At 42.3% G+C, this 25,973-nt stretch overlaps 1 protein-coding gene across 7 annotated transcripts in view; it reads left to right on the top strand.

Annotated features, from left to right (window-relative positions):
* LOC149307480 (multiple epidermal growth factor-like domains protein 11) overlaps nt 1-25,973 on the top strand; it is a 282,125-nt gene that overhangs the window by 62,156 nt on the left and 193,996 nt on the right. For all 7 annotated transcript variants that reach the window (XM_089539259.1, XM_089539256.1, XM_089539257.1 and 4 more), the window contains 2 exons: nt 23,264-23,361; nt 25,626-25,749. In XM_089539259.1, coding sequence (XP_089395385.1) covers nt 25,634-25,749 — 116 coding nt within the window. In that variant the 5' untranslated portion in view covers nt 23,264-23,361; nt 25,626-25,633. The remainder of the gene's footprint in view (nt 1-23,263; nt 23,362-25,625; nt 25,750-25,973) is intronic.

The following is a 25,973-nucleotide window of genomic DNA, read 5'->3' as shown; positions in this document are numbered from 1 at the left end:
GTCTTTTATCTTCTTCTGTCAAGTTGCTGACAGGACAGGTGCAGGAACATCAGCAAGAGTTCAGGCAAAGGGACCTGATTAGGATGTCACCAGAAGTACAAGTGGCTTTGTCTTGTCACCATTCAGCTTTGCTTTATTTTCCTTTAATGATCTTACAGGGTCATGGCTAAGATTATTATTTCGGCAGCTTGAGATACAGTATATACAATTTCTGCAAATTTTGAACCCATGGAGGGACAATGCACCTCCTCCCCCTCATTATTTTCAGGGAAAGAGTGGAAATTTTCATAAACATAGAAAACATGCAACATTAGCACCTTTCATAGACTGAGATGAAGTCTGACCAAAGCTATATTCCTCTTGTGTTTTTGTTTTGTAATGGCATACACTATGCACTTGTGGTTGATGTTTAGTGGCATCATACACAGACTGCACCTTGTAACATAAAATCATAGAAGAGACCCACAAGGGCCATCCAATCCAACCCATTCTGCCATGTAAGAATACACAATCCATGCATCCCTGCCACATGGCCATCCAGCCTCTGTTTAAAAACTTCCAAAGAAGGAGACTCCAAGGTAGAAATGTATTAAGCTGTCAAGAATCTCTTACCATCAGGAAGGTCCTCCTAATGTGTAGGTGGGATCTCTTTTCCTGAATCCATTGCTTTGTGTCTTAGTCTCTGGTGCATCAGAAGACATGCTTGCTCCATCCTCAACACAGCATCCCTTCCAATATTTAAACTTGGCTATCATATCGCCTCTTAACCTTCACTCCTCCAGGCTAAACAAACCCAGCTTCCTGAGCTGCTTCTCATAGGACTTGATGGTTTCCAGACCCTTCACCATTTTGGTTACCTTTCTCTGGACTTGCTCCATTTTGTCAACATCCTTCTTGAATTGCAGTGTCCAGAACGGGACACAATATTCTAGATGCGATCTGACCAAAGCTGTATCCCTCCTTTGTTTTTTTAAATGTCCTGATGAAGTTGATGCTTCATGGCACCATACAAGGTCTCCCCTGTAATATCATTCTTGCAACATCACCAGGGACCAGTGTGGGCATTTCTACTCATCCCACCACTTTCCCCATTTCTAATAACCTCCTTTGGATTATCTAAGATACTGTCAAAGAGCGTGCTTGCATATAAACAAATTAATTCCTTTAACCAGAGAAGATAATGCAACTGTTCTCAGTTACTTGTTCTTCCAATGCAGGCGGTTCTTCCAATGCACACTGTCTTTTAGCTTAGTTCCTACTATTACTTATAGGCTTAAATACTTATTCTAATTAACCTTCCTTAAACATGTCGCACTCTCTCTAACCAACTGACCCCTGACTGTTCCCCGACTGCTGTCTTCGCTCCATCTCTTCTCTAATCATCTCTAACTAATGGGTCCCGAATAATTCATATTTCTAATTCACTAACTGTCAGACTGACCAACCCTTTTAAAAATCCCATTCAAATAGCTCAACCGACCATCAGTCACCTCCACCTTTCCAGGCTCTCATCGCCTCCTAACAGACCACTGGCCTTATTTCATATAATATTTGTACATAGCAATCCATTGCCTTTTTTGTTTTCTGTAATATAAATGCAACAACATACAGGTTGCTTGGGACCAGATGTGCTTGGGATTTTGAATATATATATATATATATATATATATATATATATAGAGAGAGAGAGAGAGAGAGAGAGAGAGAGATGATTTGGAATATTTGCATATATATAATGACATATCTTAGAGATGGGACTCGAGTCTAAACACAAAATTCATTTATATTTCTTAGACCCACTGTGGCATAGTGGTTTGAATGTTGGACTATGACTCTGGAGACCAGGGTTTGATTCCCAAATTAACCATGAAACCCACCTTGGGCAAATCACATACTCTCAGCCTCAGAGGAAGGCAATGGCCAACCTCCTCTGAACAAATATTGCCAAGAAAACCCCATGACAGGTCTACATTAGGGTCACCATAAGTTGGAAATGACTTGAAGCCATGCAACAACAACAATATACCTTATGAGACTGAATGCAATTTGATACACAATATCTTTGATCATTTTGTGCAGAGAGCAAAGTTTGTATACAACAAACCATTAGAAAACAAAAGTTATCTCAGCTATCCATGAAAAAGGTTTTGGAATGTTTTGGATTCCGGAGTTCGGATAAGGGAGACTCAACCCGTAATGTATGTTGCTTGATATGTGAAGCCTTGTCGACCAGTGATTTTGAATATGGTCAACATTACCCACATGTTTTTTGTGGGTTTTTCGTGCTATGTGGCCATATTCTGGAAGAGTTTATTTCTGGCATTTTGCCAGCAACGAAGATGCCAGCCACAGATGCTGGTGAAACATCAGGAATAAACTCTTCTAGAACATGGCCACCTAGTCCGAAAAACCCACAAAAAACTATGGATGCTGGCCATGAAAACCTTTGACTTCACATTACCCAAATGGTTTCTTCAGTATAGACTCAGGGATTTAACTTGGATTGGTAGATAAATTGGTCTCAAAGTGGAAAGAAGGTGTCCTTTTTTGCCAGTTGTGATGTTCTTGGCTCGGGAAAAGGGGGCCACCATTGCTCAGGTGATGGTATTAAATCCTTGAGGAGAAGGCAATGGTTGTCAAGGGATGTTTGGGGTCATCTTACCCTTGTAGAGGTGACCTCTTCTGAGAAAATGGCACATCACAGTACTTGAATGCAGGAGATTCAATCCTGGTTTCCAGGGAGGCCTAATTGGAGCGAAGTGCTCACAAACCTAGTTTATGGGTTTTCAGCAGAATGAAGATTTGTGCAGAACTCCCACTGATGGCAATGGGAAGCGGAGTCGTCCCTCAACATTAATAATAATAATCACTTGCAGCGATTTACATCCTGGCTAGGGATGCAAATGCTCAGCTATTTTGTCCTCACATGAAAGGATGAATAATAATGTTGGTAGTATTCTTCCCACTTGTGGGAGAGAATGAGTATTCCTCCACTGTATTCTCTCCTTATTGATTTATTCGGTTTGTATCCCACTTTTCTCCTAGTATGGGACGCAAGGTGGCATATCTGAATGCCATGAAGTGGGGTAAGGAATCATTCTGGGGAAGATACAGAGTTTTCTTGCAAACCCTTCCCCCCAAACTCTAGGTAGGATTTCTTTTGCACAAGAAGTCCCTTTTCTGCAAGAAAATAGAAGGAGGGAGTTCATTAAAAGGAAATTATTTTTCGCTGCAGAATAATTCCAGTGCAGAACTTTGGGACACTTACATTAACAGAAGAAAATGGCACAGAATTCTCATTCATCTCTTATTCTTCCTGATGGAGATTCCTGAATCTCGGGAAACTTGTTTTATTGACCTGGGAATGATTAATTATGAATATTATCTCAATCCATAGACACATCCGTTCATCTAATTGAAATCAGAATGCTCTCCCCGAAGCCAGCGGTTCCCTAACTTTGGTTTCACCAGATGTTTTGGATGCCAGTTCCCAGAATTCCTGACTTTTGACCAAGCTATCTGAGGCTTCTGGGAGCTGGAAGTCCTGGAGGACCGTAGGTTAGGAACCATTACCATAGGCCAGTCATGTCCAAACTCTGGCCTTCAGCTCCCAGAAGCCTCAGCCATCTTGGCTAATGGTGTGGGATTCTGGGAGCTGAAGTCCAAAACACCTGGAGGGCCAGAGTTTGGACATCACTGCCTTAGGCCAATAATAGGCAGCATATGACATTCCAGATATTATTGGTCTGCACTCCCTTGAGCCTAGCAAGTGTTGAAAAGTTGCCTTTTACATAGGTTTGTTACAAAACTTTCTATCTTTACGTCATTGCTCATTACATTTCTATCATTAGTATGTCTTGCTGTATACACTGTAGCTTATATTGACCATTACACTAGTAATAGTATTAGGAAGTAGTGTTACATATAGCTTGTTACATGACTGTGAGTCTCCGAATACTGACCAGAATTGGTATCCCTAGCAAGTGTTGGCATTAGGGGGACATGCTTGGGAAGCCATGCATGATTGCCAGTGTGCCAAAACAGTTAAGAAAAGTTCCTTTTTTGGATTACAGATACCATACTTCCTTCCTAGGGAAAATCTGCAAAGATGCATCCAGAACTTTCCCAAGCTGTACAATGGAGAAACCTGCACAATTGAGTTGAAATCTTTATTACTACAAATCAGAGTTTCTTCCAACAGCCTAAATTATGGGTGGAACATTTTTGGTGTTGTTTTTGTTCCTTGGGAGCCAGAAAATTTGTCTGATCTCCTGCAAATCACCCATTGACCAGTATAAGTCCAGTACAATGCTGGTCTTGGAGGAGCCATTGGCACACATACGATGCCAGGCTCTGGCACATTGAGCGGAAAAGAAAATGGTTCCCTACATTACAGTTAGAGAAACACTGTTCTAGTCAACCCAGAGTTTATTTATCTGATTTTATTTCCCCACCCCAAAAAGATTATTTATATCCCACCGTTTTGCCAGGGAGCTCAAAGCAGCTGTTCCACATGATAAATGCAACAATTAAAAGCATCCTTGCAAGTTTTTATAAAAGTCCCTGAAATATTAAAACGCGCCAGCTCCCCACCGCACCCCGACCTCCGTCTGAAGCGATGGTGCCTCTCTAATTGCCGTTTGCTTGCGGGAAGCCGAGGTTTCAATTGCTCCATATGAAATCCATCACAAGAGAGATATTAAACTCAGGTAGAGATCCCAGTGTGAGGGACGAGAACAAGGAAAACACAAGTGATAAAGATGGCTCTTTGGTCTCTAAGGCGGCATGGCTCAGTCATATGGAATCCCAGGATTTGTAGGTGCCAAAACTTGGTCAGGGAAGGCTAAATAGCTCACAAAACTACAAATCCCAGAATGCCATAACAGTGAACCATGGACACTAAGGTGATGTCAAACCGCTTTATTTCTGCAGTGTGGCAGCAAGCTGTATGTCCAAAGGCTATTCCCTTGCTTGCATCATGAAGGAAATGGCTAAAAAGACTTGGTGCTTCCTTTGAGATGAAAATTAGTTTGCAACTGCACTGCAGAATAAATACAGTTTGACACCTCTTCAGTTGCCATGGATCAATGCTATGCAATCCTAGGATTGATAGTTTATTGTGGCATTGAAGCACTCTGACTCTAAAGGCCTCACAGAACTAGAATCTCATAGCATTGAACCACGGCAGTTAAAGCAATGTTCAGCTGGACAGTTTCTGCAGCGCAGATGCAACCTTAGTGGACAATTGAGTTCCTAATAAGAACCATGGCAGTTTGAAGTGCTATCACACTTGTGTAACCGTGCAATGTGGAAATGCTAAGAGACAGAGGAGAAGGAGGAAAAAACAACAACCCTACAATTACTTTTTAATAATAACACCCCATGCTCTGGGATTGTTGAGCTCCCTTAGCCATTTCTCACTTGCAAGCCACCTGTCAGTGTTGCAGCCAGCGGGTGAATGGACCTTCTTCGCAAGTGTGTCCAAGGAAATAAAAAGCAAGACTGGGAAAATATCTGGTTCTAGGGCTGAGCAGATATGCTCTGCTATGCCAGGCAAGTTGCCATCTCTCCCTCTTTCTCACTGTCTTTTCATTTCCCCCTTTCCATTCATCCATTTGTGAACTGGAAACTGAGACCTTTCACACAGATGACTGCAAGGCCGCATTCCCACTTACAAATAAATTGCTTTGCAATCTGAATCGATGGATCTGTTCAGCAGCAGAGCATGATTCACACTACATTTGCCTCAATCGCATTTTCTTGTTGCAAAATAAAATAAAATAACCCACTTGTGGTTCACATTCACAAATGAATCGATTCAAAATGGACGCACTCCATGCAGCTGAAGGGCAGATTTTAATCAATTCTGATCCACATCTGGTTTACACTTGCGCGGAATTGGTTTTTATCCAAGAAGACATTGAAAAAATCATCGTCAGAAAGATGCGGGTTAAATGGGTCTGGCGCATGGCCCCTCTCTCCAAATCACTTCAGCGATTCGGTTCAAGTGTGAACCAAGGTCATTTAAACCGATTTGTGATCTGCTTTAAAAGGTAGTGGGAATGAGGCCCAAGAAACCTAAGACAATACCAAAGCAGTTTTCAGGGAGGGCAGTTCCAAATATCGACAGCACTTTAAGCTTTCCATGGGAGGAATTTATTTTATTCACTTGCTCGTTCATGGGGAGAGCGTATTGATTTTTATTGGTCGATGTGTGCGCAGTATACTAATTTCTGAGTTTAAAGCACAGTGATTGGCATGCTTTTTTTATTATTGAGCACGCATGGGTTTTCAATGCATCGATTATTAGGTTCCAACACCTTTTTACCTTTTTTTTTTAACAGAGCAATGTATTTGTAGGACGTCTTGCAGAAAACTCTTGGTCTTAAGTTTTTGGCACATTAGTTTCAATGCTTCTTGCTCTTAAGGCTCAAATCATATTGGGTACACTTGGCAAGCAGTTGGACACTGTAGGACATTCTTGTGAGTAAATATGCATTTGTATGCTCATTTTTATTGAGTTTATATGCTGCCTTTGTTCTGATCTGGGATTCAAGGGGGCTTGCAAAGTAGATGAAAACAAAATATTGCTAAAATCTAATGATAGGAGCACTTAGGATGGAGCTTCAGGACTTAAAAGTGGTGTCAAATTGCATTATTTCTACAGTGCAGATGCACTTAGGGAACAATACTCTTCCATCCAGCATTTAGTGTGAGCCAAAACCTTTATGCCTGCCATAATATTGTAGGTTCTTTGGCATAGTTTTCCTTTGTTTCATCATTTAGATCCTTCGTTGCATGGCCCTAAGTTTTACCCTCGACTTATCCAAGGGTCATATCAATATCCATAATTTTGCCCCCCAAACCTGCCCTCGACTTATACATGAGGTCAACCTATAGTCAAGTATATATGGTACTTTTTAAGACTACAGATTCCCGAATCTCTTGGACATGCTGGCTAGGAGGATTGTGGGAGCTGTAGTCCAAAAACCTAACCTTCCCAAGTCCTGGCACCAAAGGCAAGGAAAAATCCAATCTATGGATTGGCTGTGCTCAACCGCAAACACATGCTGCCTTTGCTCTTCCGTTGCAAGAAAAGGGCTCCTGGTTGTAAAAAAATACTCCCTTCTCATTTTTAACATTTCTTGGGCATTGGCTGTAATGGACGTCAGAGATTTATCCTCTCATGCAAAAAAAGAAAAAAGAAGAAGGCCAGAAATACAGCCTGAGCAAATTAAAGTTAATAACTCCATCTTTATGATGTTGAGTTGGAGGCGGCATTAATGTTAAGGTGGCGGTAAAGCTGGGAATGAGTTACAGCCCAGATGTTTACAGAAAACGAAACAGGAGTTTGAGCCAATCTGGGTCTGTGTGTGTATGTGTATGTGTGCGTTTCTTTACAAAAGGGCCCTTTTTGTATTCCAGCCTCCACCGAATTGGTGTGTGCGTATCCCATTAAGCAAAAGATTGGCGTTACAAAGTTTTTGGTGTCTTTTTGACGTGTCTTGGAATGGATGCTTCCGAGCAGAACAGGTGTGCAACAAGGAGCCGTTTGCTTGCAAAAATATGCCGCCGTCGGAGTATTAGGTTACTGATGTGGAAAATTGCTCTGACAGTGATGATATTGTGCTTTCTTTTTATTAAGGCTTAAAACTGTTGTTAGCTTTGAATGTGTCTCCTGTTCCAACCCGTGCCTGGCCTTGGCCCAGGGCTTATAATTGGCTAGTTGCGTCTTTCGTGCACTTGCGGTGAATTGACATGCCACGCGGAGTTGGCGAGGGAAGGCCCTGCCCTCTGGATTTTCCCCATTTCTGTCCTTTGTATAGATGGCTCACTCAAAGAGACTTGGGTGCTTTTTCAGACTACACAATTACAGCACAAGTATTCCAGACATGGCTCTATACTGTGGAATCCTGGGATTTGCAGTTCAGGAAGAGGTTCTTAATCTCAGCCATGGAGTGCTCTAGTGCAACACCAGACTACACATGCCAGGGGTTTATAGGATGCTGCTATGGCACAGAAAGTGAAATCATAGTACTATATTTCTATAGTGTGAAAGGACACTCTCTCTGTTGAGCTCAAAAGCAAATCTTGGAAAAATTCTTCCTCTCCTTCCTTCCTTCCTTCCTTCCTTCCTTCCTTCCTTCCTTCCTTCTTTTTTCTTCTTCTTCTTGTCTTTTTCTTTCTTCTTCTTTTTTCTTCCTCCTTCCTTCCTTCCTTCCTTCCTTCCTTCCTTCCTTCTTCTTCCCCTTTCTTTTTCTTTCCTCCTCCTCCCTTCTTTCCTTCTTTCTTCTCCTTCCTTCTTCTTTCTTTTTGTTTCCTCCTCCTCCTCCTTCTTCCTTCCTTCTTCTTCTTCTCTCTCTTGCCCCTTTTCTTCTTTTTCTACAGTTCCGACAATACTTTAACCATCATGGCAATTGCTACTATTCGCTTGGGGATTCTGAGACCTTTAGTCTAAAAAGGTGTCCAGGACTCCATTTCAACAGAATAGATAGAAGCTTAAAGCAAAGATGATTGCATTGTGGAACGTACCTGCGTCATTTGATCCATGAAAGCACCCCATGAGTATTTTCAACTTCTGCTGCCAGTAGGCAGCTGGTGATCAGGAGTAAAACAGTTTTGGCCTTAAGCTCCTTCCCAGAGCATTTTGGATAGGACTGTTGCCATGCCAAGCAAATGTATATGGGGGAGTGTTAATGGGGTCTGGTGGGGAGCCAGTTGGTCAATTGGACAGAAAGCCCTAACTTATTAGTCGCCTTGAGTCCCTATACTGGGAGGAAGGTGGAGTCATTGTCATCATCATCATCATCATCATCATCATCATCGCTTGGGTGTCTAGCATTAGTCCATTAAGGTAAGGTTCAGTAGGTGATGGTTTCCCTTTTTGGATATCAGTAACTCTTTAGAACAAGCAACCATTTACCCCAGATCATGCAAACTTTCTGCTGCTCTGTGTTTTGAGCAAGGTTCATGCCATAAGATAGAATATTACATCTTGAGTCTGGGGCTCCCGAACACTTGTACACTTTGTACACTTGAGGATTTGTCTTCCTAGCTATCAAAGCTACATCTGCAATGCAGAAATAATCCAGTTTGTCACCACTTTAACTGCCATGGTTCAATGCTATGGAATCCTAGGATTTGTGGCTCTGGTGCTGCAACAAACTGTACATCCCAGGTTTCCATAGGATAGAGCTGTGACCATTAAAGCCATATCAAACTGCATTAATTCTGCATTGAAGATGCAGCTTTGACAACTAGGAAGACGGATGCTCCAAGTGTACAAACCAATTCTCTGATGTTCGGGATATCATGCTAATACATTTCACCATTCCAATTAATTTGCCACCAATGAGGCAGAAATGTTTGTCTCGGAAGGCATTTCCCTTCTACGTTTGGGTTTGTAGACATCTTTCTGGGATAAGATTTGAGTTTCTTTCCCCTTGTAAAGAAGATATAACTACGATTGCATCCCAGAGAGCCTTCCTTGCATGAGTTCAGCCACTCCTGTTGTCTTCCACAATAATAGTTACTCTGAAATAATTCCTCAATTATAACAGGTTTTTTTTTAAAGGCGAGACTTAATTAGCTCTTTCTCTATGGGCCTTTTTGCCACGTGTGTTGTCATTAATTAACATCAGATGCCATTAATGATCATTGAACTTATGCAGATCAAAGTCGGTGTCAGTTGCAGCCGAAACTGAGAAATAAGCGCACGCTTACTAATTATGATTTTGGAATTTTTATTTTATATATATATATAGTTTGAAAACCTTAATTATAAGTGATATGAACTGGACTTCATAAGAGTCTGTTGGGGGTGCTTTGAACATGAACCGTTGCCGGCATTTTCTTGCAACTCTTTAACTTCTGAGGCTAATTGAGTATCCCTTTTCAAAAGGTGATGTTTTAATGGACATTGAAACCTGGGAAAGAAAAAGGAGAAGCAGGTTGCATCTGGTGCCACATGAAAGAGGCAGGAGATTTGGGACTTTTTTCCCCCTTCCCCTGTTTGTTTCCATTTTGAATTTTCTGAACGGCTCTGGAGACAGAAAGGAATGAAAGGTTCGGATCTGTAGGCGGGATACTTTTGAACAGCAAATATATATATATATATATATATATATATATATGAAAACATCCCTTCCTTTTAATTAGCAGGCTGTTTTAATGCACTTTCTCCCTAGTGTTGCCTTCGACTCCGAAAAGCTAAAAATTCCTAAAGTTAACAATACATACTTTTTTTCAGGTTTGGAAAAGTAGCTCTCAGTAAGAGCTTTTGCAAATGGGGGGGACCTTTGGGCAGCTGCTAAAGTGCGGGATTAATGCAGTTTGACACCACTTTTTAAGTGTCATGGCTCCGTTTGATGGAATCTGGGAATTTGTCATTTGTTGTGACACCGGAGCTCTCTAAGGAGTTTATCGCACAGAGGCTAACTGTATAAATCCCATGCAGAAATGAGATTTAAAAGTCTGAAAAGGTTTGTTTTTCAGACGTCTTTGTGTAAAGGAGAATAATGTGGCATTAACCCGAACGGAAAATTGCCAAAACCCACTCCTTTTTTACTTTCGGAAGTTTCCGAAAATAAAAAGGAGTGGGTTTTGGCGACTTTCCATTTGGTTTAACGTCACATTATTTCTGCTTTACGCAAACGTTGTCTGAGAATCTACCCGTGTTCGTGGGTTTCGTCCACTTTTTGTTCAGCCCCAGACATCATTTTGCGGGTTTTTTCTGGTTTAAATTCGGTTTCTGCACGGGATCCGTCCCGCGTGATAAACTCCTAAGAGAGAATGAGAAATATCTCACAAAGCTACAAGTCCCAGGTTTCCCTTAACTGCCTTGGCTCCATCCTATTGAATTGTGGAGTTTGTCTGGAGCAATCTGGCTAGAGAGGGCTAAATATCCCCAGTTCCAGAGCATGGAGCCGTGGCAGTTCAAGCAGTGCCAAACTGCATTAATTCTGCAGTGTAGATGGACCCATGGAGAACGGACAGGGAAGGAAAAGGGAGGAAGACATGTCATAGAAATTCACCCCTTAAAGCCTTGCCTGGCTGTCTCTTGGTGAGATCGAGAAAAAAGATCATTAATGTATTGGGTGTGACGGATGTTTTCAAAGCAAAGCGGGAAAAGGGGGATAGATCAATGGCGTAATTGCAAAATTCAGTACCTTCTCCTCTGGCCCCTTGCCTTCCTGCTTTCCTTAAGAACATAAAAACATCTATTTTTGAACAGGTGTCTGGCTCATTAACTCTGCCGTTCCGTGACACTGCCTCGGCCCTCTCTTCATAGGAGTAATGGAGGTAAAAAGTTACCCAAATGCTAACTGAAACTGCAAGGCAGAGCCACATTATTCCGCTTTAAAGGACACTTTTCCATCTGTCACTACAACACTGTTTTTCAGCTCAGCTTCACCTTTGGAAAGAAGGGGCGGGAGAGAAATTGAGGAAGAATTTAAGCAACTAGGACCTTGACTGGGATGTGAATATTCCTCCCATTTCTAAGCCAAAAGAAAAGTTGAACCTTGCATCGTCTCTAAATGCCTGCAGACTTAGTAAATGCATGCATTTGGCATGGACTCCTAGGCTGCTCCCAGACTGCAGAGTTAATGCAGTTTGATACCACTTTAACTGCCATGGCTCCTTGCTATGGATTTGCAGCATTGTGACATATTTGACATATTTAGCCTTCGCTGTCTGAGAGGTCTGATGTTGCAGCAAACTACAGAACCCAGGATTCCATAGGATGGAGGCACAACAGGTGTCAAATTGCATTAATTTTGCAGTGTGGCAGCAGCACTAGAGTTGGAAGGGTCCCTCAGAGGCCACTGAGTCCAATTCCTTGCTCCATGCAGGATCTCCAGTGAAGCAGTAATTCCCAAACTTTGGTCCTCCAGATGTTTAGGAGTTCAGCTCCCAGAATTACTGTTGACCATGTGGGCTAGAGCTTCTGGGAACTGGAAGTCCAAAACACCTGGAGGACCAAAGTTTGGGAACCCTTGAGCTAGAGCATCCCTGGCAGGGAGCTCTCCATCCTCCTTTGGAAGATGTCCAGAGATGGAGACATCTATCCATGCAATTGGTTCCTCTGCCCAATGGTTCTCAATTTCAAGAAGTTTCTTCTAATGTTCAATCCAAATCTACCCTCCTGCAACTTAAACCCATTAGATGTAGTCCTGCTTTTTGGGGTTATAGAAAAAGTCACCACGCTGAACATGCCCAGATCCTTCATCTCTCCTCATAGTTTTGTTCTCCATCCCTCTTATCATGGGGAGGGAAATCTATGAAAGACACGAACTCCTTCCCTCCGCGTTTCAAAGATTTCTCCAGGCATTGCCAGATCATCCCATAGTTTTTCTTTGCAGTTGTTGTTGTGTGCCTTCAAGTCATTTTCAGCTTACGGCGACCCTAAGGCAACCCTATCCTGGGGTTTTCTTGGCAAGATTTGTTCAGAGGAGGTTTGCCATTGGCTTCTCCTGAGACTGAGAGCATATGACTTGTCCAACTTGTGGGCTTCCATGGCCAAGCAGTGATTCGAACCCTGGCCTCTACAGTCCTAGTCCAACGCTCCGACCACTGCACCATACTGGCTCTTCCTTTGCAGTCTGCAACATTGCATTAATAAAGAATAAAATGAAAGCTGAGATGCTTGGATACAACTCAGTGTCTTCTGCTCTCATCTGGAATTGCAGAGCCCCAGCTGCTTTGCAAAATAGCTTTAGGGCTTTTCCCTGATAGCAGTTTAATTTGAGATCTCCACCGCTCTGAGGATTTCTTTAAAGGGGGAATGTAAACATTTATGTTGAAGGTCTCGCATACCGATAAACAGGGGCTATGTGCAGGGGAAAAGCAATGACGGGGTTTATTTTATTTTCCCCTTGAAATGTTTAGAACGTAGAGATTTCCGAGGCAGCCGAGAAATAAAAAAATATATCGAATGCCGCTGTAAAATTACGCATAGAGAAATACTGACAAGTCAACCAGCCAACTAACTGCGGTTCAAAAAGTCCTGCCTTCAAATGGTTTTTAAAAGCGGAAGAGAAAAGCAGCAGCTCAGTTTTTCCACATCTGATGATCAATAGGAGTGAGAGTGATAGAAAGAGAAATAGCTGTAATGTCAAAGGAGGGGGTGCCATGACCGAAAGGCCCTGCTTTTTATTGTAACCCACCTCGGTTCAAAAGGTGAAGGAATTCAATTCAGCCCTCTAAAGAAAGACCTTAATAGTGGGCTTCATAGGGAGGATGCTGGTCTTTCAGGTACCTTGATGTTGAGCCATTTAAAACTTCCAAGTGACTGTAGCATCCATTGCTTTTGACAGGTATCCAAATAGAGCTGTCCTTCCACTTCTCCCAGGACGTAAACATGAAATATGTGACTTGTGGCGCATCTAAATGAGTCAACGGTGTGATGCGGCAGCAAAAAAAACCAATATGATCCTAGACTGCATCAATAGTGTCTAGATCAGTGGTTCTCAAACGTGATCCCTTTGGGGGTCGAATGACCCTTTTACAGGGGTTGCCTAAGAACATTGGAAAACACATATTTTCGATGGTCTTAGGAACTGAGACACCGCAAGTTTATGGTTGGGGGTCATCGCAACATGAAGAACTGTATTAAAGGGTCGTGGCATTAGGAAGGTTGAGAATGACTGGTCTAGATCAAAGGAAGGAATAGTCCTGCTCTATTCTGCTTTGGTCATATCTTACCTTGAATCATCCTGTATCCTGTTCTGGGCAACACAATTCAAGAGGGATGTGGACAAGGTGGAGCGCACCCAGAGGACAGTGACCAAAATGGTGGAAAGTCTGGAAACCACCAAGTCCTATGAGGAGCAGCTAAGGGTGCTAGGTATGTTTAGTTTGGGGAAGAGAAGGTTAAGGGGTGACATGATAGCCATGTTTAAATTTTTAAAGGGATGTCATGTGTAGGATGGAGCAAGCTTGTTTTCTGCTGCTCCAGAGACTAGGACACGGAACAGTGGATTCCAGCTACAGGAAAAGAGATTCCAGCTCAACATTAGGAAGAGCTTTCTGATGGTAAGAGCTGCCCAAGAATGGAAGACGCTGCCTTGGAGACTGTTGGAGTCTTCTCCTTTGGATGCTTTTAAACAGAGGCTGGAAGGCCATCTTCACATGGAGAGCTTGGATGGTGAATGGCAGAAGGAGGTTGCATTGAATAGCCCCTGGCGGTCTCTTCCAACAGTAGAAATCTAGGTTTCTACACTAGAAATAATGCAGTTGGATACTACTTTAAGTGCTGTAGTTCCATCCAATGGATTCCTGGGATGTTAGGTTCACAACATCTTTGGATTTTTCTGTCAAAGCATGCTGGTGTCTCTCAAAAAGGGCCCAGTACTGTGTCCTAACAAAGTTGGCAGGTTTGACATCGGCTGGTGGTCACTTTGCTCTGACTGGCATCATTGTTAAAACCATTTTGCATTTTATTTGCCTGTCAACCCCTCTGAAAAATTCATGTTTTTTGGCAGGTATGGCAAATTCTTTATGTTTCCAAACAACGCCAATGTGTCTCTTTTGTGTCAATAATATATCATGATCCCAGGACCCCTGATGGACCTCCAGTCAGGGAGGAGCCAGTATTTGTGTGTACTTTGGACACACCTGGGTGAAGGTTGAAATAACCCAATGGTGTGGATCTGTCTACGGAAATGGCAACAGGGAAAAAATGGCTGCCAAGTGGCTAAGAGGACAGATGAAGGGCACCCCAGAGCAAAGTGAAATGCAGTCACCTGCTGCCAGTTCCACTAAGGTTTTATGGGCATCCCCCAATGCTGGCACCTGGCTTGCAACTTAATTTTTGCTGCTGTCTCCTTCGGTGCTTTTGGCTGTCTGTCTCCATTAACACAAGTAGATGACTTGTTGTTCTTGCCTGTTTTTAAATTGAATGTGGAATTGACAAGGCACAAGATGTTTTCCATTACTGCAAGGAAGGTGGTAGAACCAGGCGCACAGGGAAAACAATTTCAAAGAATTTCAGCATTACTTCTCATGTTTAATTGGGATCTACCTTCCTATAACTTCAACCCATTAGACCTGGGAGAGGTGGGAAATATAAATTATTATTATTAATATTATTATTATTACCCTCAGGGGCAGCAAGGAACAAACCTATATCACCTGCCCAGGATTAAGACACGTATTATTATTATTACTATCATTAGTATCATTATTATTATTTCCCACTTTTGGCCAGCATGGCATTCAAGAGGGCTCACAACAGATTAAAAAGAAATATTTGAAATCCACAAAATACAAAACTGGAATTATGATCAAAAAAATTAAAGGTGGTTAAAAGCTTGGACCATTAAACGGCATAGTACAAAAAGATCCTATGTTGTTGTTGTGTGCCTTCAAGTAGTATCCAACGTATGGCAACCTTAAGGTGAATCTATCATAGGGTTTTCTTGGCATGCTTCTTCAGAGGGGGCTTGTCATTGCCATCCTTTGAGGCTGAGAGAGTGTCACTTCTTGCGCATGGTTACCCAATGGGTTTACTACTATCTGCAATCAAAAAAAGAAAGGGATACCTCCATGGATGACAGATGAAACTCTTCAAACAGTTAAGAATAGTTTGAGAATGAGAAGAAGGTCTGGGGAACATCTGGACCCCTGGGTCTTGTTGAACTCTAGTTCCCATCAGCCTTAGCCAGCTTGACCAGTGGTGATGGGAGGGTTTCATCCAGACCTGGAGGGTCAGACTGGTCCCTTTCTTTGGGGCCAACCATAAGCAGTTCTGCCAAGTTAATGCCAGTCTGGCCTAGCTGTATAGTTTCAGCTTGTTTCCTCTGTATGCTTGGGTTCCCAGGGTTCATACTTGATGGATGTTTCTCACAGAGAATGAGGCTGTTTTCATGTCAGAGGGAATATTTTGCATTCTGAGCATGCGATGCAAAGTCGATGGGAGTGCTGCCTAGATATGGCTGTGGGGTGCCCTCTTTTGTAAAAAGTCATGGACCAAAAAACCCCCAATGCTTCCCCCACCGAAAAAAAGAAAATGAAACAACCAACCAACAAACCTTCGAGAAAAAACCCAAGCTGCGTGCCTTGTGTTTCATTTCCATTCCCCTTCTTAGGGCCGTTATTGATGGGAGAAGCAAACTGAATGGGAAAGCTAAAAGTGCCCAGAGGTTTGTTTCTTTTTCCCCCCCTTTAAAATAAAGCTAATGTTTCTTTCTCTCGAAAGAGGACAGTTTGTCTTTAGTGTGTTTTATGGACGAGAGCTTGGCTAATAACGGAGTGCCAAGTGGCACGTGGCCCTGGTTGCTTTTTCACTTTGGCAGCAAGAAAGAAGCTCTCTGCAGTGAGCAGGGCCTCTGTTACCAGGCAGATGGGCTTTGGAGTCCTTGTTTGCATGTTGGATGAACCTTAGCAGCTGTCTGAAAGTGTGGAAGAGTTAACGTTTTGCATTAGCTTTGCAATTTGGGGCTAGGAATGGATAGGAGAATGCATTTTCCTCTTTTGCTAACCTGCTTGTGAGACCCAGTGTACTAGTGTAGTGGTCTGAGTGTTGGACTAGGATTCAGCAGAATAAGGTTCAGTTCCCTACTTGACTATTGAAACCCATTGGGTGACCCTGATCAAGTCACACTCTCTCAGCCTCAAAGGATGGCAATGGCAGAGACAAACCCTCCGTGAAGAAACTTGCCAAGAAAACCCTATGATAGGTTTGCCTTAGGGTCACAATAAGTTGGAAACTGCTTGAAGGCACACAATACACAACCTGCTTGTACAGGTCTCATAACTTCTTGGGGGAGATGGGTCACACTTGTGCATTTGGGGTTTCCTTGTTTGCTTCTACACTGTATGGCCCTTAGGACTGGAGCCCATCTTCCAGTAGCTTCATATCCCAAGCAGTCCTCATTGGAGTATTTCATTGTTGGCTGAATACAGGGCCTGAACACACAGGCCAAAATAAAGCTGCTTCAGGTATGCTGTTCAAATGATGCATGTGTCCTAAGAGGCCGCAAGTTGCACCAAAGCCATATTCTAGTCCCAAGGACTAGAGTGCAGCTTTGAATGCAGCTTCTGGCCTTTTAAGATGCATGTGCCATTTAAAAAGCATACCTCCAAAGTGACCCAAAGCAGCTTTATTTTGGCCTGTCTGTTCGGACCCATACTCTGGATAGAACTTATTTGGGATCCCAATTCTACCATTGGCTGCATGTGGTGGTAGACCCATCAGCAAAAGGGCTGGAATGCTTCTCTGCTGTGCACCATCCTTTGCATCACTGACTGTCTTTACAGAGCAATATAAAAACCATATGAGGACAACGCATAAGTACATGAGGTCCAATTACATAACAGCATTAGTATATTTGTACAATTGTGCATCCTGTCTGCATACCCATTTTAAATCAAAGCGACAAAAATGTCTGAGCCAGGACTTCCAAAACCACTCCCTGGCAATAGGAACGCATCTTTATAAGGGCTGAAGGGAGCCCCCCTTCCTCTTGTAAGTAGACGGTATCAAAAATAGCAATAGTGTTCAAGGGCAAGTGGATGTAGTTGGGCAAAAGGGAGAGACTGCAAGATTTTATGGGCGTGGGAGATGGCTTCCTCGTTTAACAGAAAAAGTTGAAGGTTTTAAAGTTATTAAATTTTTAAGCTTATGAACTCTGTGAAATTGTTATGACAGTAGGAGTTAGTTTCCTCATGTAAGTCTGAAAGGGCCAAAAAGTTAAATCATAAACTACAATCCACCTCCTGTTTAAGCAGAACCCTTTGTCAATAGAGTTCACCTTCTTTGTTGCCCAAAATCTAAAGTCTTCTGCAGATCGGTGTTGCTCTTAAAACTGGCTCACTGAGGGAACACCTATTCTCCTGATTCTTATATTCAAAAGCTCTTCCTCTATAAGTCTCTTAAAGAAGTCTATTTGTTTCCCCCAAAGAATTTGTACAGCACAGCGTGACCCACAAAACTGCTTTTGCAGGTGGTAAAATGGTGCAAAGCACATCTTTTCGTGGTTCATGTGGTCCATGAATTCTGTTCTTTGGAGGTGTATGCATCTTCATTGGCAATAACATGTACATTTCTATCATCTTAATGGTGAACTCAGTTCTAAGTGGTTTACAATCTGTAAACCAATTGCTTCCAACAAGCTGAATACTCATTTTACCAACCGACAAAAGGATACAAGGCTTGAGTGGATCTGGGATCGAACTCACAATGTTGTGGCTACAATGTTGTGGCATTTAACTATTGTGCCATCTGGGCTCCATTAGACACAGTGACCACAGAAACAGTGTGCTGAAGGTCAGGTTACACCAGAAGTGTCATGAGTAGGGTGCAAGGAGTGAGTCCCATACTGTGTGACATCTCAAAGTGTGGGTGAGCATGCGGAGCAGTAGCTCATTGTCCATCTCACCCCCCAGCCACTGCCCATGCCACCACCTAGAGCATCTCTGCAAAAGGGTGAAGGAGAGGCATGGAAGAGGAGGAGGATACCACTGATGCAGAGCATTACCCCATCCTCTTTCCCTTGCTACCTTGCCTTTCTTCCCGGCCAGTTACCCAGCCAGCCCCAGACATTTCCAGGTCTGGGTAGGTGGGCAGCTGGGTGGATGAGCAGGCAAGCAAGGCAACAGGAGGGCAGGATAGTCCATCGCCCCAGCAGCCCTTTCCTGGCCAGGGGTAGAAGGCCAGGCAAGTGAGGCAGTGGGAGGGCAAAGAGGGTTGGACAGTCTGGTGCCCCCTGGCACCCCATAGCAGGTGACACCAACCCTTGTGATACTTCTGGGTTATACCCATCAGAGTATTACCTGGCATTTACTTGTGCCTCTTGAAGAATAATACTAATTATTATTATTATTATTATTATTATTTGTAAGAATATGCTCCTTAGCAGGGTATCTTTAACATTGTTAGTTCTTTTGAATGAAATCTGGAGGCTCTCTAGACAGCCTGATACGTATTGGACTAGATGCCAATGTTTCTCTGTAACACCCTGCAAACTGTTAGTAATATGATTAAAAGCAAGGCTGCGGCTGGAGACCGTTGGGTCATGATCTTTTGTATGATGTTTTATTCTTATACTGTTGTAATCCTCTTTGATTCCTCTACTAAATAGTGGAATATAAATAATGTTATCATCATCATCATCATCATCATCATCATCATCATCATCATCTGTTTTGGTTTTGGTAAAATTAAGATCATGTTGTTTGCGATGCTTTGTGCCACAGAGACATTACGTTTTTTGTGGGTGTCTTCTATCCTGTGATGCTTTGAATAAGCTCAAAGACATTATTTTTGGGGTGGTATCCTCTATCTGTCAGTTGTTCTGTCAGTATACAGGCTTTATTTCTGAAGTCAATATAAATTCAGAAAAATGTATTTTAATCTAAAAAACTCAGTTGAGACATAAACTGCTTTTAGTTCATGGCGTCTAGGAAAAAGCAACATGGCCTTTAGGATCAAGCAGTGTAAACCTGGCCTATATTGTGCTTTGCTTTGCAAGAGCTGGGAAATTAGGCAGGCTTTTTCCCACTGACGTTTGCTAACAGAACTTTTCATTTCTGAAAAAATTCACCGTAACCCGAAGAAAGCAAAATCTTCAGTTATTTACAAGCTCTTGACCCTATTGCATTTTGGCACAGATGGCATTCCAGGAGGCCGAGCAGATGCTAAAAGTTGTCACTCGGCGCCCACAGACGGCATCTGAACCCTCCATGGACCGCCGTAATTAAATCCAAACACACCCACCGGGAAATTGGAAGTTACCTGGAATGACTTCTTCTTGCTCTGCGACGGTTGGCTTCCGAAAGAAAACGGCGCGGGATTGTAAATGTGGTTTTATCCCAGCGTTTTTGCAGGCAGGGCAGTGGGAGCATCGGAGAATCAAAATGGCCCCGGGGGGAAAGGGGCTTTGGGGAGTCTGAAAATGTAGTGTGCAAACGGAAGCGCTGAGATAATAAATCAAGGAATAATAAAAAGCAGTAGGGTGGCAACCTGTCTGGTTTTAAAATTGGACCCGGCTGATATCCTGCCAGCTGACCTGCTGTTAACTGTTCTGGTTTATTTTATTTTTTTAAAGCAGCAAAGCCTCTTTTGTTAGGAAAACGGTGAAAAGAAATTAGCATTCAGTGGCATATTAGAAAATCCTTCCAGCTTTTCAAACAGTCAAGCTGCAAAGGGTACTTTTTGGCCCTTTATAGATCTGGAACTTGGACCGGCAGCAGCCTTTGTGCTGTTTGCAGATCAGGTTATGCAATGAAATGTGGGAGAGACTTCTTTATAAATAAGGGATTGGCAAACTTTGATCCTCTGAGTGTTTGTTGAACAGTCACTTTCATCCTTCCTATCAATGGGTAGGAATTATGGGAGCTGTAGTCCAAAAACATCCAAAGGGCCATAGTTGCCCATTCTTCCTGTAAAGTGTTTTATTGCTCTCTTGCAGAAAACCAATGCTTCTTCCTTTCAGTGCTTTTGTATAATGTGGGGTCCAAAAGACATCCTAGCAAGATATTTGACTTGGGATGATGCTTCTTGTTTTTCTTATTTGCTGCCAAGTCATCTTTGACTTAAGGCAACCCTATGAGCAAGAGACTTCCAAGATCCTCAGCTGCCCTTCTCAGGTCTTGCAAACTCGGGGCAGCCATGGCTTCATTGACTGATTCTATCCACCTGCAGCATGGTCTTCCTTGTTTCCTATTGCACTTCCACTTATGGAAGCAATGCACCTGAGATTTCTAGTGTTGTACAGAGCTATACTGGGTTAGTTTTAAAAAGTTGGAGTTCTCCCAATAGAGCTTCTTGGGTTTTGCTGGTTGTTGCCATCAGTGTATCTACTCATTCCTGTTTCTGAGGAGGTGGTTTGCCACAAGTTTTGGACCTGTGTTAGGACTCCTCCAAAGGTTCACTGTAGTGGTCCTGAGATTTGAAGGGCAAATACAGTCCTCTCTGAGTTTATCTTTTTTTAAAAAGCATTATAGAGTTGTAGTGCGAAAGTATCATTTCACTCATTATTATTATTATTATTATTATTATTATTAAACTTTATTTCTATAGCACTGTAATTATACACAGCGCTGTACAAAGTCGGTAAAATTAGGAGTAAATAAAAGCCTGCCCAAGGCGTACATTCTAAGATAATAAGAATTAAAAGAGGAATAGATAAAATTACCATATAGAAAGGAAAAAACAGATTAAAAACATCAAATATCAAACAAATCACATCACATCAAATATTGTCAGACAGCCAGATAACAATCACAAATTCCCTGAGAACGCTTCCCTAAACATTATGGTTTTCAGCTCAGCTTTAAAGCTGGTTAGGGAAGTGATGAGCCGTGCATGCAGAGGAAGAAGGTTCCAGGAATGAGGGGCAGCTAGAGAGAAGGGACGTATCCGGGTCGGGGCAGAGGAGATCCTGGGTTGAGAGAGGAGATTTTGGCTACCAGAGCGGAGAGTGCGAGTAGGGATGTAGGGAGAGAGAAGATCAGTTAAATAAAGAGGGGCCAGCCCATGCAGGGCTTTAAAGGTGAGTAGCAAAAGTTTGTACCTGATGCGGAAAGGAAGAGGGAGCCAGTGAAGGGAAGACAACAGAGGGGAGACATGATCATAACGGCGAGCGAGTGAAATAATGCATGCAGCTGAATGCTGAACAGAAATTAATGGGTGGAGGTGAGAGAGAGGAAGCCCTGCCAGGAGGAGGTTACAGTAGTCTAATCGTGAGACCACTAGGGCATGGACTCATGCACTATACCTCTTAAAAATTAAAAATAAAAAGGAAGGGGGAGATGGGAAGGGAATAAATTGTTCCGACACATTACTGAATTTAAAAGAAACCCACTTGAAAGTAGGCATGAAATGTTGCAGAATGTTTTGGAAAATAGTCTTGGGACAGCAGAAACATAAGTTTGCATTTTGGAAAAAACACAATGCACTGAGAATTGCAGCAACAGATACCACAACAATAGATACCACAAAAAACTATAGATACCACAACCTTGTATTACATTTGCCCCCATCTGGAAGTGCGCTTTGAATGTGATGCATTTGCAAGAGTTACCTGTAGCATTAACAAGACTTGTAGGGCTTTGGCACAGTCAGAAGCAGTTTAGGTCAGTCTTTTTCCAGCTGTCCTGGTTGCCTCTTTATTATCATGTCTGATACATTCATTAAATGGAATTTGTCCATCAGTCTCTTTGATGGATCATTGTCACCTGCTGTGTTGCTATAAGCCTGGCACTTATTTTCGTGATTTCCTGGGGAGAGAAGTCCCACCTTCCAAATAAAGAATGGATAATAGATGAGCGGAAGATGGATGAAGAGAGATAAAATATTGGTGTCACAGCCTGTTTTCTCCCTGTTTGTTGTTGAATCTCTGGTGCGGCCCATCCAAATTATTGCACTGCAACTCCGAAAAGAGAAATCATGTCTCAGGAGTTTATCACCTGGGGCTGATTTTGACATTAAAGAGAAATTAAAGTGCATTTAAAGCATCCCAAAACGAAGTAATTGCATGAATGATCATCACATGCAATGGTGCAAATAAAGCGATATTGGAAATGCATTGTTGCTGAAATCCCAAAAGTGAAAAGATGTGTGTTAATGCTTCTTTGTGATCACTTTAATGGTGGGTTTTGTTTGACGTCATATAAAATTGTTTTGCGCAATTACACAATTTTTCCAGGATATTCATGGGATAAACTCCTCAATTTGGTTCATTGAGGGGTTAACCCTGTTTGGATTTCAGTGTGAGAGTGTGAATGAAGCCATAGAAAAGAGACGCCAGAAATGAAATATTAATATTAGTCAAAAAACTTCAATGGGAAACAGAGCAGAGAATTAGAGGTAGTTCCAACACCAGAAGTTCTTATCTGTGGAATAGACAAAAGACATTTTTTAATAAGACCAAGCGTGTGCCGAGCATATTTCTCACCTTTTTAGTAATTATAGTCCCTTCTGCAAACCCAAGATTAGGTGTCAAAGTATCTGTATCAGACAGGACATAGTTTGACGTCAAGGTGCTGTTAATTTGAACTGGCCATTAACGTGTCCTGAAGGTGCAAGGAGTTTTCACAACACTTAAATGTAACTTGCCTTCCCTTTGACAAGTAATGGCATGGGATATGATTACATTGATATGTGCCTAGGTTTTCTAATTGGCCACAGCCACCGTTGAAAGATATTCGGGTGCAAAATTTATAGGAAGCAAACACCAACGCTTCTTGAAGCCAGTAAGTTTTTTCCTTCCAACTTCTTTGCTTGTTTTGTTTAGTTGTGTTTTTAATTGCCTCTTTGCAGCTTCTAAGGAACATCTAAAACTGTGACAGCTTCCTCCTGTCAATGAAGTCTCCAAACTTCACCGATTCATAGCTGCAAAGGAGTTACAACACACTGAGGTGAGACTGGGGAGATCCTTAGTTTTTACAGTTTCAAACTGGTTTGTTAAGCTTGTACAAAATGTTTCTTTTAACTCACTGGGTTGAATGCAGTTGGTCAGTGGCTTGTGCACAGTGATAAGAATCAATGCAGAAAACAGGAGATGGCAACAAAAAAAGGAAGAATAACAGACCTCTGCTGCAAGAATTGAGAAATCAAAGGGAAATTGCAACCAAGAGCGGGGAAGTGCTACAACTAGCAGGGGAACACATTACACGACCAAGGCTACATCCACACTGCAGAAATAATGCAGTTCAATGTCGCTTTAACTGCTGTAGCTTAATGCTGTGGAATTCTGAGATTTGGAATTTGTCATGCCACCAGAGCTCTCTGGCACAGAAGGCTAAATAATCTCACCAAACTACAAATCCTAAAATTCCCAGAGCATTGAGCCATGGCAGTTAAAAGTGGTGTCAAGCTGCATTATTTCTGCAGTGCAGATGCAGCCCAAGTAGAAATAAAAGGATGACGGAAACGATACACTGGAGAAGTATATTTAAAAGAGTTGGAGGCTCGCTTCCAAAAGTCCCTTTCAATCAGATGGGAATGAGAAAAAAATAGAGTAGACATAGACATGGGGTCATCTTCATAGAGTAGAGTAAACATAGGGTCAACTCTATTGGTTCAGTTGAGAGATCACCAGTCTTTCTTTTTTGGTGGGGGACTCCTTTCTTTGTGCTTGTTTTCTGATCCAGCTTGTTATATACTAAGAAGGTAGACAAGCTTTGGCTGCATTGCAGCCATTGCAACGACAGACTTAGAGTTACCGGTAACTATAAGAAGAATTTTATGGCTTTAAGAACAGGTGCCTGGATATTCATGGTTTCCTTTCTCCTCCCCTCCATCTCTCCTTTTGCATTGAGTCTTTTTTATATTGTAAGGCAAGGGCTGTCTTGTTTTATTGATCCATATGCTGCCCTGGGGCCCTCTCTGGCTGAGGCACTGGGCATAAATGCATTAAAGAAGTAAATAACTTGCCATTTGTATTGTAGGCTAGAGCGCTATCGCAAGACCCCAGCAAGTGGGTCATAGTAGCACTGCAGAGCAGAAGGCGATGATCTCCGAAATATATTGGGGCATTTCTACATTATTCTACCGTTGTTCCTGGAAAACAAAGGGAATGCCTCTCCCCGCTCTTAATAAGGGCTGAAAATTCAATCGATTTTCTGTCTGTCGGGTCCTAATCATGCGTTTTTTTGAGATTTAACAACTCAACTATCGACACATGCAGACCCCATTAGAATCGGCAAGAATCAGTTTCTACCTTGCGTCGGTCAGAAAGTAGGGTTTTCTTTACAGATTACTTTGCAGATACTTCCAGACATAGCTTCTCCTTTATAGTCCCATTAACGCGTTCACAGATGTTTACAAGAGGTCCAGGGGGTGAAATGTGCAATTCTCTTGTGTTTTCCTGGGACTTCCTTTGTATGTATTTATTTTATATATTGGCTTTATATCCCACTTTTCTCCCAAAATGGGATACATCCATGAAGAAAAACATCTGTAAAGGGGGGAAAAAACCCAACCATTGTCCAATTTGTTGCAGATGTGTGCTATTCCCACTTACAAAAAAGAGGTTTGCAATCTGAATCAACATTGGAGTGTGGTTCCCCAATCGCATTTTTCCCCTGTAAAATAACCCACTTGTGGTTCACATTCACAAACGAATCGGTTCAAAATGGACCCACTCCAGCCGGCCGAAGGGCCAATTTAAATTGATTCCGATCCGCATCTGGTTCACATTTGCCCAGAATCGAATTTATCCAAAAAGATGCAGAAAACATCAGCGTCAAAAAGACTAGTCTAGTGCATGGCTTCCCTTGCTGAATTGCTTCAGTGATTCGATTTAAGTGTGAACTAGAGTCATTTGAACCAGTTTAAATGGCAATTCGGTTTAAAAGGTAGTGGGAATGAGGCCAATCTTGGTGCTTGTGGTGTACAATGCTTTCCAGGCATCAGTAATAACATCCCCCTATCTGGAGGCAACTTGGGAAAAGATAATCCTGGAAGGAGAAAGCATGGCCATGAAATCAGGCCTTTGGAAAAGTTATTTTTGGGCCACAATTTCCAGAATCCTCAGTGGTTTGCAGCATGCAATGTAAGGCGAATTAGTTCCAGTCTTCAGGTTTGGCCAGCTCCTTTCAGGTGATGAAATGAGTAAGTAGGCATAACTGGCTAAATACAAGTTGCTTGCTTGTCTAATGCATTTCTCTTTTCCATTAAGAAACAGCGATGATGTTCTGTCTCCTTCTGTGGTGGAACCTCAAAGTCCTGGCCCTTTCTCTCCTGCTGAAAGCCACCAACTCCTTAAACCCAGACGACCCGAATGTTTGCAGCCACTGGGAAAGGTAGTGTGTTTAACTTAACTCTCTTTCTTAGTTTATTTAAAATATTCATACGCCTCTCACTTCCACGCCACTCAGTTAACAGCATCCTCTGGGAGATTGACCGTAAAAGCTAAAACCTGTGTAAACAAATCAAAACACAAGGTCCTAAAAATCAGGCAGAAGGAACAACAAACCGTGGCATGAAATGAAATAAATGCCAGCCTGCAGGATTAAATGCAGTTTGG

Source organism: Sceloporus occidentalis, unplaced genomic scaffold (genome assembly GCF_023333645.1).
Source record: "Sceloporus occidentalis isolate IW3139 unplaced genomic scaffold, rSceOcc1.0.p SCAF_9, whole genome shotgun sequence".
Classification (NCBI taxonomy): Eukaryota; Metazoa; Chordata; class Lepidosauria; order Squamata; family Phrynosomatidae; genus Sceloporus; species Sceloporus occidentalis.
The sequence above is the reverse complement of the archived record's forward strand: the minus strand, read 5'-3'. Positions and strand labels throughout refer to the sequence as shown.